The sequence below is a fragment of the Pelecanus crispus genome, chromosome 5 (assembly GCF_030463565.1).
Source record: "Pelecanus crispus isolate bPelCri1 chromosome 5, bPelCri1.pri, whole genome shotgun sequence".
Lineage (NCBI taxonomy): Eukaryota > Metazoa > Chordata > Aves > Pelecaniformes > Pelecanidae > Pelecanus > Pelecanus crispus.
This window is the reverse complement of record NC_134647.1, coordinates 32,187,909-32,201,921: the sequence shown is the minus strand read 5'-3', so window position 1 is coordinate 32,201,921 and position 14,013 is coordinate 32,187,909. Positions and strand designations below refer to the sequence as shown.

The following is a 14,013-nucleotide window of genomic DNA, read 5'->3' as shown; positions in this document are numbered from 1 at the left end:
AACCATTCAAAATAATAAGGCTGGAAATTGTGCACATCTAATTTTAATATATAAATAATGGAAGTGCATATAAACCAAAATATGCTCAAAATATGAATTTATATTACTCTCAAAAAATAGTCTGGTTATAGTTTTGAAAATGACATGCTTCATTTCCAGTATACGCCTGTCAGCTAAATTTATGACAAAACACTCTCTGTGAGTTTAGATTACCATGATGGTAAATACTTCTATGCGAGCTGCCTCGCTTATCTGAAGTTTTGTCCAAATGCAGACAAAGTCAGCAACTTCTAGAGAGTGAAGTGTCGGCGATACACAAGTAAAGACAGACTAATCCAGCCACTTCTCAACATTATACAAATAGAACATCAGAGAGGGGGAGAGAGAGAGAGAAAATAACCTTGTGGCTGTATGCAGGAATACAAATCATGGGGTTTGATACAAGAAACCCCCCTCCCGATATTTCTTGCCAGATTTAGTACTTTTGAAAAGGTTTACTGTCAATAGAGTATCTTTCCATCTCGGCATGTGTCTTTGGGGAACAAATAAGGAGGGAGTATATTTCAGTGGGAGACATTTCTAATGCACTCTGAAAATGCAGTGGGCGTACGGTTATCTCAAGAGATGCCTCAGCTTCATATAAAACAGAGTCTGACAGGTTATTTTTATTAATCTTTTTCTGTGTTTTTTTTACCTTGCTGACATTGCTACTGACAAGGTACAGTTGTGCTCAGCCTGTTTAATATTGCATGTCCATCTGATACAAGGACATCAGTTAGAGCAAAACGACTGACAAATTTTACTATTAGCCGGGTAATTTTCTATTTAGAAAACAAGTCATATGCCTAAACTTTTACCTAGAGCTACCTGTCTCTTTTCTTCAAGTTCCTTTTGTTCCCGTCATACAAGTAATGACAATCCCCTCTTTTTCCTTACATCGCTGCATGTAACACCAATAATCATTCAGCATTTGCCAGGAAATTTAAAATATATCTTGAGTTCAGACACGAGATCTCTGCCGTAGCATCCAGCTTAGGATACCAGCAATGCAGGGCTCACACTTCATCTTTTAAGCAATCCTGTAAATTATTTGTGTAGCCTTATTCCAAGTAGAAATGCCTCCTGGAAGGAAGCTTTACGTAAGTCCTCAGATATTAACAGCATCGATGTTCACATCTTTAAAAATCAGAGTAAGAATTAGACTTTTTAAAGAAAAAACAAAACCCTTTCAAACATAGTCTATACTGGTTTCACAATGTCAGCAGCCTTAAATTGCTAATTGACAAACGCTGACATCTTGGTATATTTGTAAATCTTCAAGTGATACCAGCAGGGCTAGTACAGGTATTTAGAAAGAAAAAAACAACTTAAAATACTAGTTTATGGGTTTTTAAAAGTTCTCTAAAATAAAGGAAATAAAATTGGAAATACTAAATGAAGTATTTTTCCCTTACTAATATTTGGACCAATGCAAATGAAGACAGGGACAACGTACACACAACAGCTGCAATACATGCTTTTGTATAAAGAACAGGAACTCTGGAAAAAGAAATCCTAACTATAGAACTGTGACAATATGGACAACATGACTTGCTGGCCGAGAACATATCACATATTAAAGCAGTCAACACTTTGTGAATGGCCACAAGAACCTCATCTAGAGGGGCCAACAATTCCCCCCAAATTAAATGGCAAAGCGTAATTTCTGTCTTTCATACCACTAATCAATGTAAACTCATTTGTATGTACCCCCACAGCAGAGACATCGCTGATGAGCATTCTGCAACAAGTACAAAGCTTGTTGGAGGACAATTTTTTTTTTTTAGTATGGCTAGAGGCTAGAAAACATTTCTCAAAAGCCATCAAATACTCAGCTGCCTTTTGTCTGCTGTGACTATTTCTTACATCCGTGTTAATGACACATGTCATCGTGGGGACCAATGCATCTGACCCAGGACATTTCATACAGTAGGAACCAATTACCACAAGACAATTTTTTCAAAGCGAGAAAGGGCATCGGTGCCTCGTTCAACACAGCGGGCTGGTTTCAAAACCACTCTGAGCTTCAAAAGGAGAGCACGTTCGGTAGTTACAGAGTCCGAATCAGGCACAGGTTATCTTGAAAAAAACCCCCATCGTATCAATTCAAAGGGACTTGGTAATACTTTATACCTTGAAAAACTGGGCCTTTAATCCTAAAACACAGCAGTAGTTACTAATTTAACTAAATTATGATGAGGGATGGTAATTAAAGGCCTAACTTATCTATGCCTTGCAATTTGGGATTCGAAATAAAATCTTCCTAAGTTTTACAGATTTTCAGTTATTTTGAAAAGTTTAAAAATAAGATTTAAAAGCAGGTTGGGGATTGCTCTAAGATTTAAAAGCAGGTTGGGGACTGCTCAATCACAAAAATAAGAATTTTCCTAAACAGGCCACACAGCTGTTTGGCGAATATAAATACATGACTGCAGTAAAACTGTCTTCATTTTACATCATAGATGCCATATTGTATTACCGTCTTCTGTGTCAATGCGAGTGACAAAAATCTTAGTGGTCCAAGTATTTTACTTAAGCTCCAAGTCACCACTGTGGCCCTTTTCCTCCCCATTCCACACAGACAGCTGCAAGGAGAACAGCTATAATGGAAAGTCACTGCAAAAATACATATTTGGACTAGCATCTCCATGAAGAGTATTGAGCTCAAATACTTCTAAAAGTATTTTAAAGTAACTGATACCACCTGAAAGTCTGTGCTACAAAAGAGAAATTTTAAATATGACATAGCTGTCTGTTGAAATGACGACTTGATTACAATTACACTATGCCAGTTTTTCCTCTACTTTTAAATCCAGATAAAATATTCAGTACAGTAAAATAATTTAAATAGAATATAAAGACTCCCCAAAATTAAGTATTTAGGAAAGGAAAGGAATCTTTAAACGTCGCCTATAAGTGTTTAGTCGTAACAATAAAAGTTTAATACTGTTTTCTTCTTTCGATCTCCAAATCCTTCATCTAAATTCTGAGTGAGGAATATGTCGCTATTTAATTTCTTGAAAATACGTTCCCTCACTGGCATCTGTATAGTTTTTAATATGATTTTGCCATCTTCTTCAGGCATAAAAACAATTCTGAGGAGTCACTGACAGAATCACCTTAACAGGAGTTTTCAAACAAATGCCCTATAAATAATTGACAGTAAAACTACTCTGTTCTACCCCAGCGAAACTAAGAAAAGGCAGGCCCCAATTTATAGAGGGCAGGGGTGAAGAATTAACATTGACTTTTTCAAAGATGTTGGTTTCTTTTTCTTTCCTTTGGTTCATGATGAGAACAATAGCATCTAGATAACTAACGTGGCTATGGGTATGGGGTGGGGAGGAAGCGGGGAGATGACTCGAAACACTTAGGAACTGTTGCGGGAAAAAATAAAATCTTACTACAGCTAATCTTAAATCTTGAATTCAAAATTGTCGGTGGCTTTCTGCAGATGCAACTTAAGAGTTCCAAAATTACTCTAAACATCAAATTATGCCTAGGTCACCAAATGGGTGGATACCCTATATTCTGTTTAATGCGTATGTTCAATTGCACATATATTTTAACCAACTGTGTCTTTATTTTAATAACAGACCAAGTACTGAAAACACATAAAGAAAGCCTATTTTTCTACCTCAGCAAAAATCCATCTGATACAGTGCATGACCCTCCAGGAGCGACTGCTCTGTTTATTCTATTTACATGACATAATCTGATTGGAAAAGGGGGGTGGGGGTGGAAATCAGCAAAAAGACCAGTAACTCATTTTTAACCATCGGTCATGAAAAAGAAATCACTGTCTTGCTTTTCTTACTGCTCCTGTTGAGTTAGAGATGTCTTCCTCATTACGTATCAGAAACGCGTAAAATCCAAGAATTTACATTTCCTCATAATCCCTAATGAATTATATCAAAGTACAGGGCAACGTTCTCCAACTCTTCTGCAACAGATAAAACATAAAATGTATTCACGTACTGATGGTTCCTGAACTAACAAGGATTTGCGGCATTCACGCTTCTGTATCTCGATGCGTTTAATTCTTTCAAATAGCTACGTACTTCTTTCAGGCAGCAGGAAGATACTCCTCATCTAACATCTAGGCAGGAAGACTATCTAAAACTTAACCTTTCACTTTAGTCAATTCATAAGGCCAAGTGAAACGTGCTTCCTTACTCCGTTCAGGATGCCATTTCGAGTTTAATGTTAACTAACCGTTTAGAACAGAGGAGCAAATTCGATCAAGCTGTATTCCTCCGTCTGCACAGAAGTGGATTTTCTCTCCAGTAAAGTACTTTAAATCCTTGTAAAAGATATAAAAGGTAGCACAAACGCTACGACGTTTTTGCGGAAATATTTAGAATGGATTTTGACAAACGGCTCTCTAAACCATCGTCGGTCGGCATTTCTGTTGCCCCAGAGATACATGAAAACAGATTTCTAACTACACCTAAGCAGACAAGACAATACATCAGAACTTTACAGGGCTTACGGAAATTTGCAGCAGCGCTCCGAAGAGTCACTGCATCCACATTTCTGATACATCCGACTTTGTACGGGCACGGTAACCACAGCTACAGATTAACATCCCAATCATACAATTTAGTTTGAATTGTCTGAAAGTTTTCTCCTCCATTAATATTCTGTAAATTAAATCACACATTTTAACAGTTAAGTGAATAAGAACATATTACTATCAGACCACGTCAAACTAATCTAACCAGCAAATTTTTTGCAATCATTTTCCGCTCCAAATTTGAACGCGTGTCTTGGCTATATTTTGGTTCTATGTTTCTATTTCAGCAAAACCAAACTTCCAAACAGCTCATTCTGCATACTGGCATTTTAAGTTGCATTCAGAGGCTTTGGATGCTTATTTTCTACGCTCTTCAGAATCAACGCATACATATATATATGCACATCCACTCATACACAAACAGGTTCATGAATTGCAATCAACAATTTCGTAAATATAAGTTTCCTAGCCATTAATCATCCCTTTTTTTTTAAAAACCTTATGGAGTGAATTACTAACTGAGAGGAGACGCCAATTCTAGTAAGTGAATGTTACCCAACAGGGATATAAAGCTGTCAACACCATAGTGCTCTTGCTTGCTCTAAACTCTCTCCCAGGCTTCATATGTTTTTTAAAGCGATATTAGCCTTTTTTTCCCAGGGACCTTTATAAAACCTGCCTCTCCTGAACATCTGAGCACTTGTGCTTTATTACATGCAAGTTTTAAAACAGACTGGTTAGATAGCTGCTGAAACATTTTGGAAAGCACTGGGTTAGTCAGGCAGACCAAAATTGGACTCTAACACATTGGACTGATGCTAACAACATCGTAAACAGTACCGAAACTTTTAAATCCCCTATTAAACACAACCTTTAAGACCCCATTTATCTTTTTAGTGACCTTCACTAGTTTATTACAGCTGCTGTAATGGCCCTTTGAATTAAGTAAATTCGGGTTACGGAATAAAAAAAAGGAGAGTCATAAGGCAAAATTTCTCATGAGAACAATTGATTTTCTGTCTGCACTACAAAAGCTTAGTTTAAAACACTTTTTTGCTCATAAATCTAGAGAGAAAGCTAAAAACACCGACAGTACTATAATGTTTCTCTATTTCTCAGGGAAGTCACTGGAACAATAATTGTAGCAAACACTACGACTATAAAACTTGTTACCAAAGGTCATCAGTCTCATCCTAGCACCAGTTAGTGGAGAGCTTATTGCTCTGGTTGCAGGGATTAAGTTCAGAAACAGATATTATTACACCAAAAAGCCACTTGACAAGTAGGAAGGAATTTCAGCATTTACATATCTAAGGCCCAAAATGAGATGAAAAAAAGAATTGCTAGCATCTGTCTTTGCTTTCAAAACCTTTAGATTCCGGTTGTAGAATAAAAAAATAAAATCAGAACTAAAATGGTCTCTAGCTTCCAGTAAAGTATTTCAATTTTTTTTTCCCAAATGAAGTTCACATTCAATAAACATTAGCACTTTTTAAATCTTGCAAAATAAGAATAAACTGAAAGACTGACAACTGAAGCCTTAGATGCCATTTCACTATGACTTTCAGTAGTTTCCTTTTTATCAAACACCAGAAACAATACTAAAAGAGCCTTTATTAATATCTATTTGAAGATAAGCTTCATACTAATTTGCCACTATATTAAAAGTAAGCCTTTCCGCAAATGTCTACAGCTGCATTTCACAACTCAAGTGAAAAAACTACTAACACCGCAGCAATCACTGCAAAGAGACAGACTTCCAGAAATACCCGAAACGGTGCGATCTGCCTTCAGAAAAACTTCACTTGGTCACACAGGTTCTTAAAGATCAAACTTGAAAAAGAACAGAAGAAAAAATATCTGGAAATTAGCTACGTTGATTTATCTTGAGAGCATTTCCAGGAGGAAAAAAAAAAATGAAATCAATTTTAAACAGCACCATTATCTTATTAAAAAAATCTGCCTTAACTAATTTAGTATTGAGTATTATAGAACCTAGGTAAGTATTCAGACAAGAATAATTTTCTTCTTGCTTTCAGTATCAATAAGGAGTAATGAATAAACTTTATTATGAATAGCCTAAACCCAAAGAGATTGAGACTGTTTAAAGAACACCAGCTAAGGAAAAGGAAAAAAAAAAAATTACTCCTGCATTTCCTATTCCCCCACACTTTTACACTCCAGTCTACACCAACTTTATAAATGAGCTGAAGAGTAATGAATGAAAATGTAAGCTCTTAAAAGTTTGCTTTCAGAAATGAGAGTCTTTGTCTTAAGTGGAAGAAATCTTCCATAACCTAACAGGCCAGATTCAAGCTGAACCACCGATACAACTATAAAAGCCGGTGGATTTCTCTTGGCTAACACAGCTGCAATTAGAAAGCAACATACATATTCCAAAACATTTAAAAGCATTCCTTTAAAGTATATTTCTATAAATGCCGCAAGGAAGAAGATTTTAGTTCCAGTTCTAACAGTCTCTTTAAAATCAAGCAGCTATAATGCCTCAGTCTCGAGAAAGGCATCCAAAACTACATATATTACTTTTTATATGATTAACTAGTTCATTTTTTAAATTATTCAATAAATTATTTCTCCACCAATTTGTAAGTGGAATAATACTACAAGTCTTTCACTGCAAAGCTGTTTCTTCTTTTTCCGTACATTAGAAGAACATGGAGAAGAGATTTAAAAAACAGACATATAGTCATCCAAGAAACATAAAAAACTGGTGAGATCTCTTACCCTTCATTAGGTATATAAATGAATCCTACGTTTTTAAAGTAAAATAAAATCTGCAGCCCCTTAGCAAACTTCAGCAATTAGGAAGCCTATTGAGCCAAAGAGGTCTAAAACAAGCATCTAATGGTAAAATCGCTAAATAAACCTCACGTAATAGAGAGTCATGTGACGACCGTATCAAAGTACCTCTTGAAATGTCATTTACACAAACTCTTTGTGTATAAACAACTACATTTGTCTGTTGCCACTCTGCACGTTTTAAAACACAAATACAGAGAGATGCATTTTTTAAGAAAAGCAAAGTTATTTGTGGCCTGCCCTGCGTTATTTTGCTCGCAACATCAGGCTAATTTCAAGATTTTTAAACATCTTTCTCCTAACTCGAGGCTGCGCTGCGTTAAATGCGACAGCACCAGAGTTAAGATGAAAAGAGGAGAGCATTTAGCAAAGTGACTGGAAAGTTTAGCTGCTTTGAAGAAAAGGGGGAGGGAAAAAAAAAAAAGCAACCACGCGTGTCACTTAACCATGCTCTAAACACAAAACTGACCAGCAACTGGATAGCAAAGTAAGTATGAAAGTTGAAGTACTCTAGAGAATTGCAGGAACAGTGTAAAACTAACGCTTGATAATTTTGCTGAAAGAGCTGAACCTCGCACGCGTTTTGCCCTGTCCTCTTCTACAACAACTGCTACAAAACGCTATTTACAGAAAGAAAGAAAAAAAAAAAAAAGAAGTAGCCCCTAAAGGCAAAGACAAACGCTGCCATCTTCCCACCCTGCAGACGGCCTTCTCGGCGCTGCGCCGGTGGGTGTCACACACCTCACCCGTGCCACCCGCACCCGTGAAGGCAGCCGGGCTGCTCGTCCCTAACCTGGAGGCGATGCCCTCTTTCGCTGCCGCTGCCCAGGCCCGCCGCCCGGCCGCCGCCGGGCCCTCCGGGAGCCGCCGGCCGCGCCGGGGGATGCCCGCGGGCTGCCCCGGCCGCCAGCCGCCCCTGCTCCCGCAGCAAGCGCCGAGCGCAGGGCCCAGCTCTGCCCCGCTCGCCCCCCGGCAGGATTGGGCCTGGCCTTTTGTGAGCCGCCGAGCCGGAGCCCGGGCCTAGGGGTGGCCTCTTTAGGAAGGCGGCCTTCCAGCCGGCGAGCTCCGCACGCACGCCGCAGACCTGGGCGGAAAGTCCTTCCACGGACCCCCGACACCGCAGCGGTGCTGAGCCGCGAAACGCCTTCCAGGGAAAGCGGGCAGCAGCCCGCCAGCTGCCACACGAACCTGCCGGCACCTCCGCGCACGGCGCCGACCCGCCCGCCGAACGCCACCCCGGGCACGCCGCTCGGCGCGACCCGGCCAGCGGGGCCGCCAAGCCGGGCCGAGCCGAGCCGAGCCGGGCCGGGCCGGGCGGCGGTGCCGCCGTGAGCGCGGCCGCACGGTTACCTCCCACGGGCTTGGTGACGGCGCCGTTGGGCCTCCCGCGGGTGCCCATGGGGCTGCCGTTCTGCTCCAGCCTGGCCACCTTCCCGGGGGGGGGCCCTTTGACATCGGGGCTGCCGCTGCCTCTGTCGGGGCTGTCCCGCAGGCAGGGGCTCTCACTCCTCCGCTCCATGCTCGGAGACGCGGCTCCCGCTGGCAGGTCGCAGTAGAAGGAGCACGGACCTAGGGCGAGAGAAACAAGGGGCGCTTCAGCGGCCGCCGGCCCCCCGCGCCGCCGCCCGCCACCGGGCCCCGCTCGCCCGCCCGGGCCCCCGCACCGCCTCCCCCGGGCGGCTCAGCCCAGCGGAGCCGGGCGAGCGCCGGCCGGGCGCGATGCTGCCCCGCTGCCGGAGCCGGCCCCGCTAAAAGCGAGCGGTTCGGCCCCGGCCCGGCCCGGCCCGGCCGCCTTACCCGCCCGGCCCGCGGAGCCGCGGGTGCCGCCGCCCGGCCCCAACCTGCCGCAGGCGGGGGCAGGCAGCGCTGCGCCCCGGTCCCCATCGCGGCGGGCAGGCCGGCCGGCAGGCAGCCCACCCGCCCGCCGCAGCCAGGTGCTGCGCCCCGGGTCCGGCCCCAGCCCCGGCCCGCCCCCGGGGGCCGCGGGGATGAGGCTGCCGGCCCGGGCGGCCCCGCTGGCACGGCCCCCCCGCGCCGGCCAGCTGTGCAGCCGCGGAGTAGCCGGCTGCAGGCGAGGAAGCCTCAAGCGAGCGGCTCCCGGGAGCTGCCGCTGTACTTACTGCTTATAGCCTGTCTGTAAGTTGGCTGAGTTGGGCTCTGTCCATGGATCAGAAGTAGAGAATCCAGGGTGGAAAGTTTTGTTGTTTCCTCCTCTCACGCCGCTTTCTTCCCTTCTACTCCTTCCCCCCACCCCCAGCCCCCTCCTTGCCCTCCTCCGGGGGTGCCGAGGCGGCGGGGCCGGGGCGGCTGCCCGCGCTGCGCGGGGCGGCAGGGGCCAGAGCCCCTTCCCGGAGGGTCCCGGGTGGCGAGCGGAGCGGAGCGGAGCGGAGCGGGGAGGTCGGGGCGAGGGGGCGGGGAGCCGCGGGGCCGCCGGCTGCGGCGCGGGGGAGAGGGAGCCGACTTCTCACACCTTCAGCGGAGAAAATCGATACCGGGGGAGACGGGGGGAGGAGGAGAGGAGGGAGCGCCGCTCTCCCGGGCTCCGCGGCGGCGGCGGGTGCCTGGCGGCGCGGGGAAGCGGCGGCGGCGGCGGCCCCCGGTGTGTCACTTTCAATCGCTCCCTCCTCTGCCAGCGACAGCGGCGGCGGGAGGGACTCGCCACAGAGAGCGGAGAAACGGTTATTAGTTGCGTTGAGTCATCGAGGCAGAGTGAGTCCTTTTTGGGGTTGTCCTTGGTTTCGGGTTTGGTTGTGTGTGCGCGCCCGTGTGTGTGTGTGTGTGTGTGTCTGCCTGTCTGTCTGCGCGGCGTTCCCGTCCCAGGGCTGTGCATCCCAAACATCGCCACCCCTCCTCGCCTCCGACACCCCTCCCCCTCCCCGCCCCCCCGCAAAAATCGAGTCTCGGTGCTATCTCGGGATCGGGCGCAGACGGGCGCGCAGCAGCCCACCTCCTCCCGGCCGGCCCCGCTGCGCGCCGGGGTGGGAGGCAGAGACCCACCTGGCAGGAAATTAAGCACCGATAAATAAATAATACATCTCGCACACGAGGAGCGAGCGCCGTGCCCCACGGAGGAAGGGAGGGAGGGGGGGAGGAGGAGGAGGAGGAGGAGGAGGAGGAGGGCGGGCTGGGTGGGGAAGGGGAAGCGCGGCAGGACGAGGCGGCGGTGACAGGAGGGACCCGGGGCAGAAGGGCGCAAGGACGGGGGCAGTCGGGCCGGGGGAGGGCCGAGGGGGAAGGAGCGGAGAAGGAGGAGCCGGGAGAAGATGGGGAAGGGGGGGGATAGAGGGGAAGCCGGAGTTGGGGAGACCAGACCGACCGGGGAGGAGCAAAGCTGCTACCGGCATCCAGTCCAGGCGCCCGGGTCGGTCCGACGCAGCCGGTGCGGCCTCGCCGCTTCCCGCCACCCGTGTCCCCCCCCCCCCGTGGGAGCCGAGCGACGGCAGGGACCCTCCCGCAACCTCTGGCCGCCGGGGCGAGGCGGCAGGAACTTTTGGTGGTGCGGCGGGGGCTGCCGCCCCGGGGGCCGGTCGGGCTTCCTCCGGAGCTCCGAGAGCGGGCGAGCGGCCCGGGTAGGGCCCCGCCGCCGCCCTCCTCTCCGCGCCCGGCTGCAGGCAGTTACCGGGCTGGCCCTGAATAATTGATGATGGGGGCCGGGAGGAGGTGAGAAGCGGGCAGGGAAGCGCTGCCGCCGCTGAATTATTTAATAGCGGAGCTCCGGGTAGGGCATGACAGCGCTGGCTAAGCGCAGCCAGCGGGGAGGGGAAAGCTCCGGCGGGGAAGTGGCAGCGGGGCGGGATCGGGCTCCTCGCCGGGATCGGGCTCCTCGCCGGTCCCGGGGAGGCCGGCGGTCTCCCGGCAGGCAGCCACCCCTCCCTCGGGTGCAAGGTGCACCCGCGCCGCTCCCCGGGGGCCGGCGGCGGAGCGGCCGCTTCCCCCGGTAGGGCCGTGCCCGGCGGCGCGCCCCGAGGGCTCGCAGCGCCCCCTGCCCGGCCCGGGGGGCGCCGGGGAATGAGCCGGCGGCCCCGCTCCGCCGAGCCCTCCCCGCCCGCCCGGCGGCGGAACGAGCCCCGCGTTAAGGTGGACCGAGGAAATCCCCTCCGGCGCGGGGGGGCGGGCGGCGGACGGGCGGCGGGGGAGGAGGGGGGGGGCGGCGGGCACCAGGTGCCCGCCGCCCCCCCCTCTTCCCCCGCCGCCCGTCCGCCGCCAGCTCCCTGCAGGGCGCCGCCCTCCCCGCCGTGCCCCCTTAAGAGCTCTGCCTTTTACGGTGGCGCCGGAGGGTCAAAAAAAAAAAAAGAGGGGGCTACGGGGGGGGGGGGAGCGGAGAGCCCCCCCCCCCACCCCCGGGCACGGCGGGAGCGGGAGCATCACCGCCACCGGGCAGCCCTGGCGGCAGGTTTCCGTCCGCCCCGTAAAAGCCCCGGGAGGGTAGGGTGGGCAGCAGCGCTTAAGCCCCGAGCCCGCACGCAGCCGTCCCGGTGAGGCGAGCCCCGCCGGTGCTGCCCCGGGATTCGGAGGAGAGGAAGGGCAGGACCCCCGCGGGAGCTCGGCCGCCGCTGGCCCCGCTGCCCCCCTCCTTCCCTCCGAGCGACAGCCCGCCCGCCCGCCGAGCACTCGGGTCTCCCGGTGGGCTCCGGGCCGCCCCTGGAAGCGGTGCCGGGAGAAGCAGCGGATCCCCGGGCAGGGTAAGAGAAATAATCGCTTCGCTCCACATCCCACCCCCGGCCCGGCCTCGAAAAGCAGCGCCGAGTGCGGCTCCCCCCGCTTCGGCCGAAGGAGTCGTGTCTGCCCCCCCCCCTCCTCGGAAGGGGCAGGGGGACCCCGCCGCCAAAGTCTTGGACGCGGTGCCAGCCTTGCCCCGGGACAGCAAGCCGTGAACGCGGGTGGGAGCCGCGTCCTATCGCCGGCTGAAGTTTGGGGGAGCCCGCAAAGATGCGGGGGACAGCGGAAGGCCGGGGGCGCGGGGGCCGCCGGCAGGGCCGGGGCTCCGGGAGCTGTCGGAGGGGCGAGCGCCGGTGCCGGGGACGCGCAGGCTGCGGAGGAGGAGAGGGCGCAGCGGCCGCCGCCAGCCAGGTCTCCTGCCGTGCCTGTTCAGAAAGGAGCCTCAAAGTTTGGAGAAGTCTCGTTTTTCTTTTGAAATAACCCAGTCTAACTTTTCTCCTTTTTTTTTTTTTTTTTTTCCCCTAAGTCTCGTAAAGCTCAGCAGCAGCTCTTACATGGAAGTTAACATTTTCCACCAGCTATCGAATAATTGAAAAATGTTTTGTTCTTACCTTTGATGTTGAACTACGAATTCCCGAGGATCAATGGCCAGAAAGTTAGAAGAATTGGTGATTTAGGACTTCAGTACTTCTGGAAAAAAAAAAAAATGCCAATGGTTTAGCCAGGATCTTCCCTGTCTGATTCGTTACTATTATTATATCTGATGATGTGGATGGATGGAGAGATTCAATCCAAGCCCATTAATGAGCTATTTTATAAACACCACCGTCTGAAGATCTTCATTTACATTTTGTCAGTGATCCTTTCCTTAACAGCGGAGACGTGTGGCGACAGCGCGATTACAGGACTTTAGTAAAGCTCCTATAAGAGTACGACTGGCTTGTTAATCGATTAATATTTTATTAAGTGTAAATATTTTATAAAGTTTTTAGGAAAACTATCGATTCTAAATTATTAAACTAGTCAGAAGGGCATTTGAATAATGCATACAATCAAATACATTTAAATATATATGTCGCGATTGCTTTATTTGCAATTAATCCCCTGCACCTTTCTCTCGCGTTCGGGTTTTTCCCCACCGGCAGCTGGTTTCTCATTTGCGTGTTCAGTGGAATATCAGGATCGCCAAATACATGTTTATTCCTGTATTTATAAACGGAACGTTTACAGAAAATGCTCTTTTAACTTTGAAATCGGGAGCGGTAATCATTTGAAAATTTCGATGCGGAAGCAAAGGGGCTCGTTAGTAAAACTGAGGGGAAACCGAACTGAGTGCGGACGAATTTTGCTGGTTGGTAACTTCTGTTTTGTAAACATCATTTAATTTAGACAGATTTTATGATACACGATGCTTGTTTTTCCTTTACATATTTTTCTCAATAAAAGCCTTTTCTTTCTGTTTCAAATTACAAATGCCTTTTCCCCCCCCCCCCCCCCCAGTGCATGATTTTCACATGTTGTCCTTATTTCCACTGGAAAAAAGGGCGATTATTTCTCATCTCTTCCCCCCATCCGTCCTCAACCGCGCTATAAAAGAACTGGATTTTTAAAAATTATCGTTATTATTAATAATAACAACCTCTCTTTCTTTTTTCTAACACCATCTCCAGTACGAGAATTTTCTGCTCTCGCACTCCGGTGAGGGCAGGAGTGGGTGCGCTCCGAGTCCCCAGCGCTCCCCGTTACCGAAGTTTATGGACACCTCAAGTGGTTGATTGCCAAAAAAAAAAAAAAAAAAAAAAAAAAATTTGAACAAAACGAAAGGAACAGAAACACCTCCTTGGAAAGGTTTGGTTTTCATTAACTACCGCTGTTAGAGCAGAAACGCGTGGCAGCGATCGCAGCTCCCTGCCTGCACAGGCTTCAGAGGCGGAGGGCGGCAGCTGGGGCTGCCGTGGGCTCCCGCGCCTCCGCCGCCC

At 49.0% G+C, this 14,013-nt stretch overlaps 1 protein-coding gene across 2 annotated transcripts in view; it reads right to left on the bottom strand.

Moving 5' to 3' along the window:
- The window catches only part of SATB2 (SATB homeobox 2), a 136,697-nt gene extending 123,979 nt beyond the window's left edge, over window positions 1-12,718 (bottom strand). The window contains exons 1-2 of one of the 2 annotated variants that reach the window (XM_075710914.1): window positions 12,646-12,718; window positions 8,726-8,944 (exon numbers count right to left, since the gene is read on the bottom strand). In XM_075710914.1, coding sequence (XP_075567029.1) covers window positions 8,726-8,894 — 169 coding nt within the window. In that variant the 5' untranslated portion in view covers window positions 8,895-8,944; window positions 12,646-12,718. Of the gene's footprint in view, window positions 1-8,725; window positions 8,945-9,216; window positions 9,260-12,645 lie in introns of those variants that run through there. The other variant, XM_075710913.1, reaches the window with a different exon arrangement.
- Window positions 12,719-14,013: the final 1,295 nt, after the last annotated feature.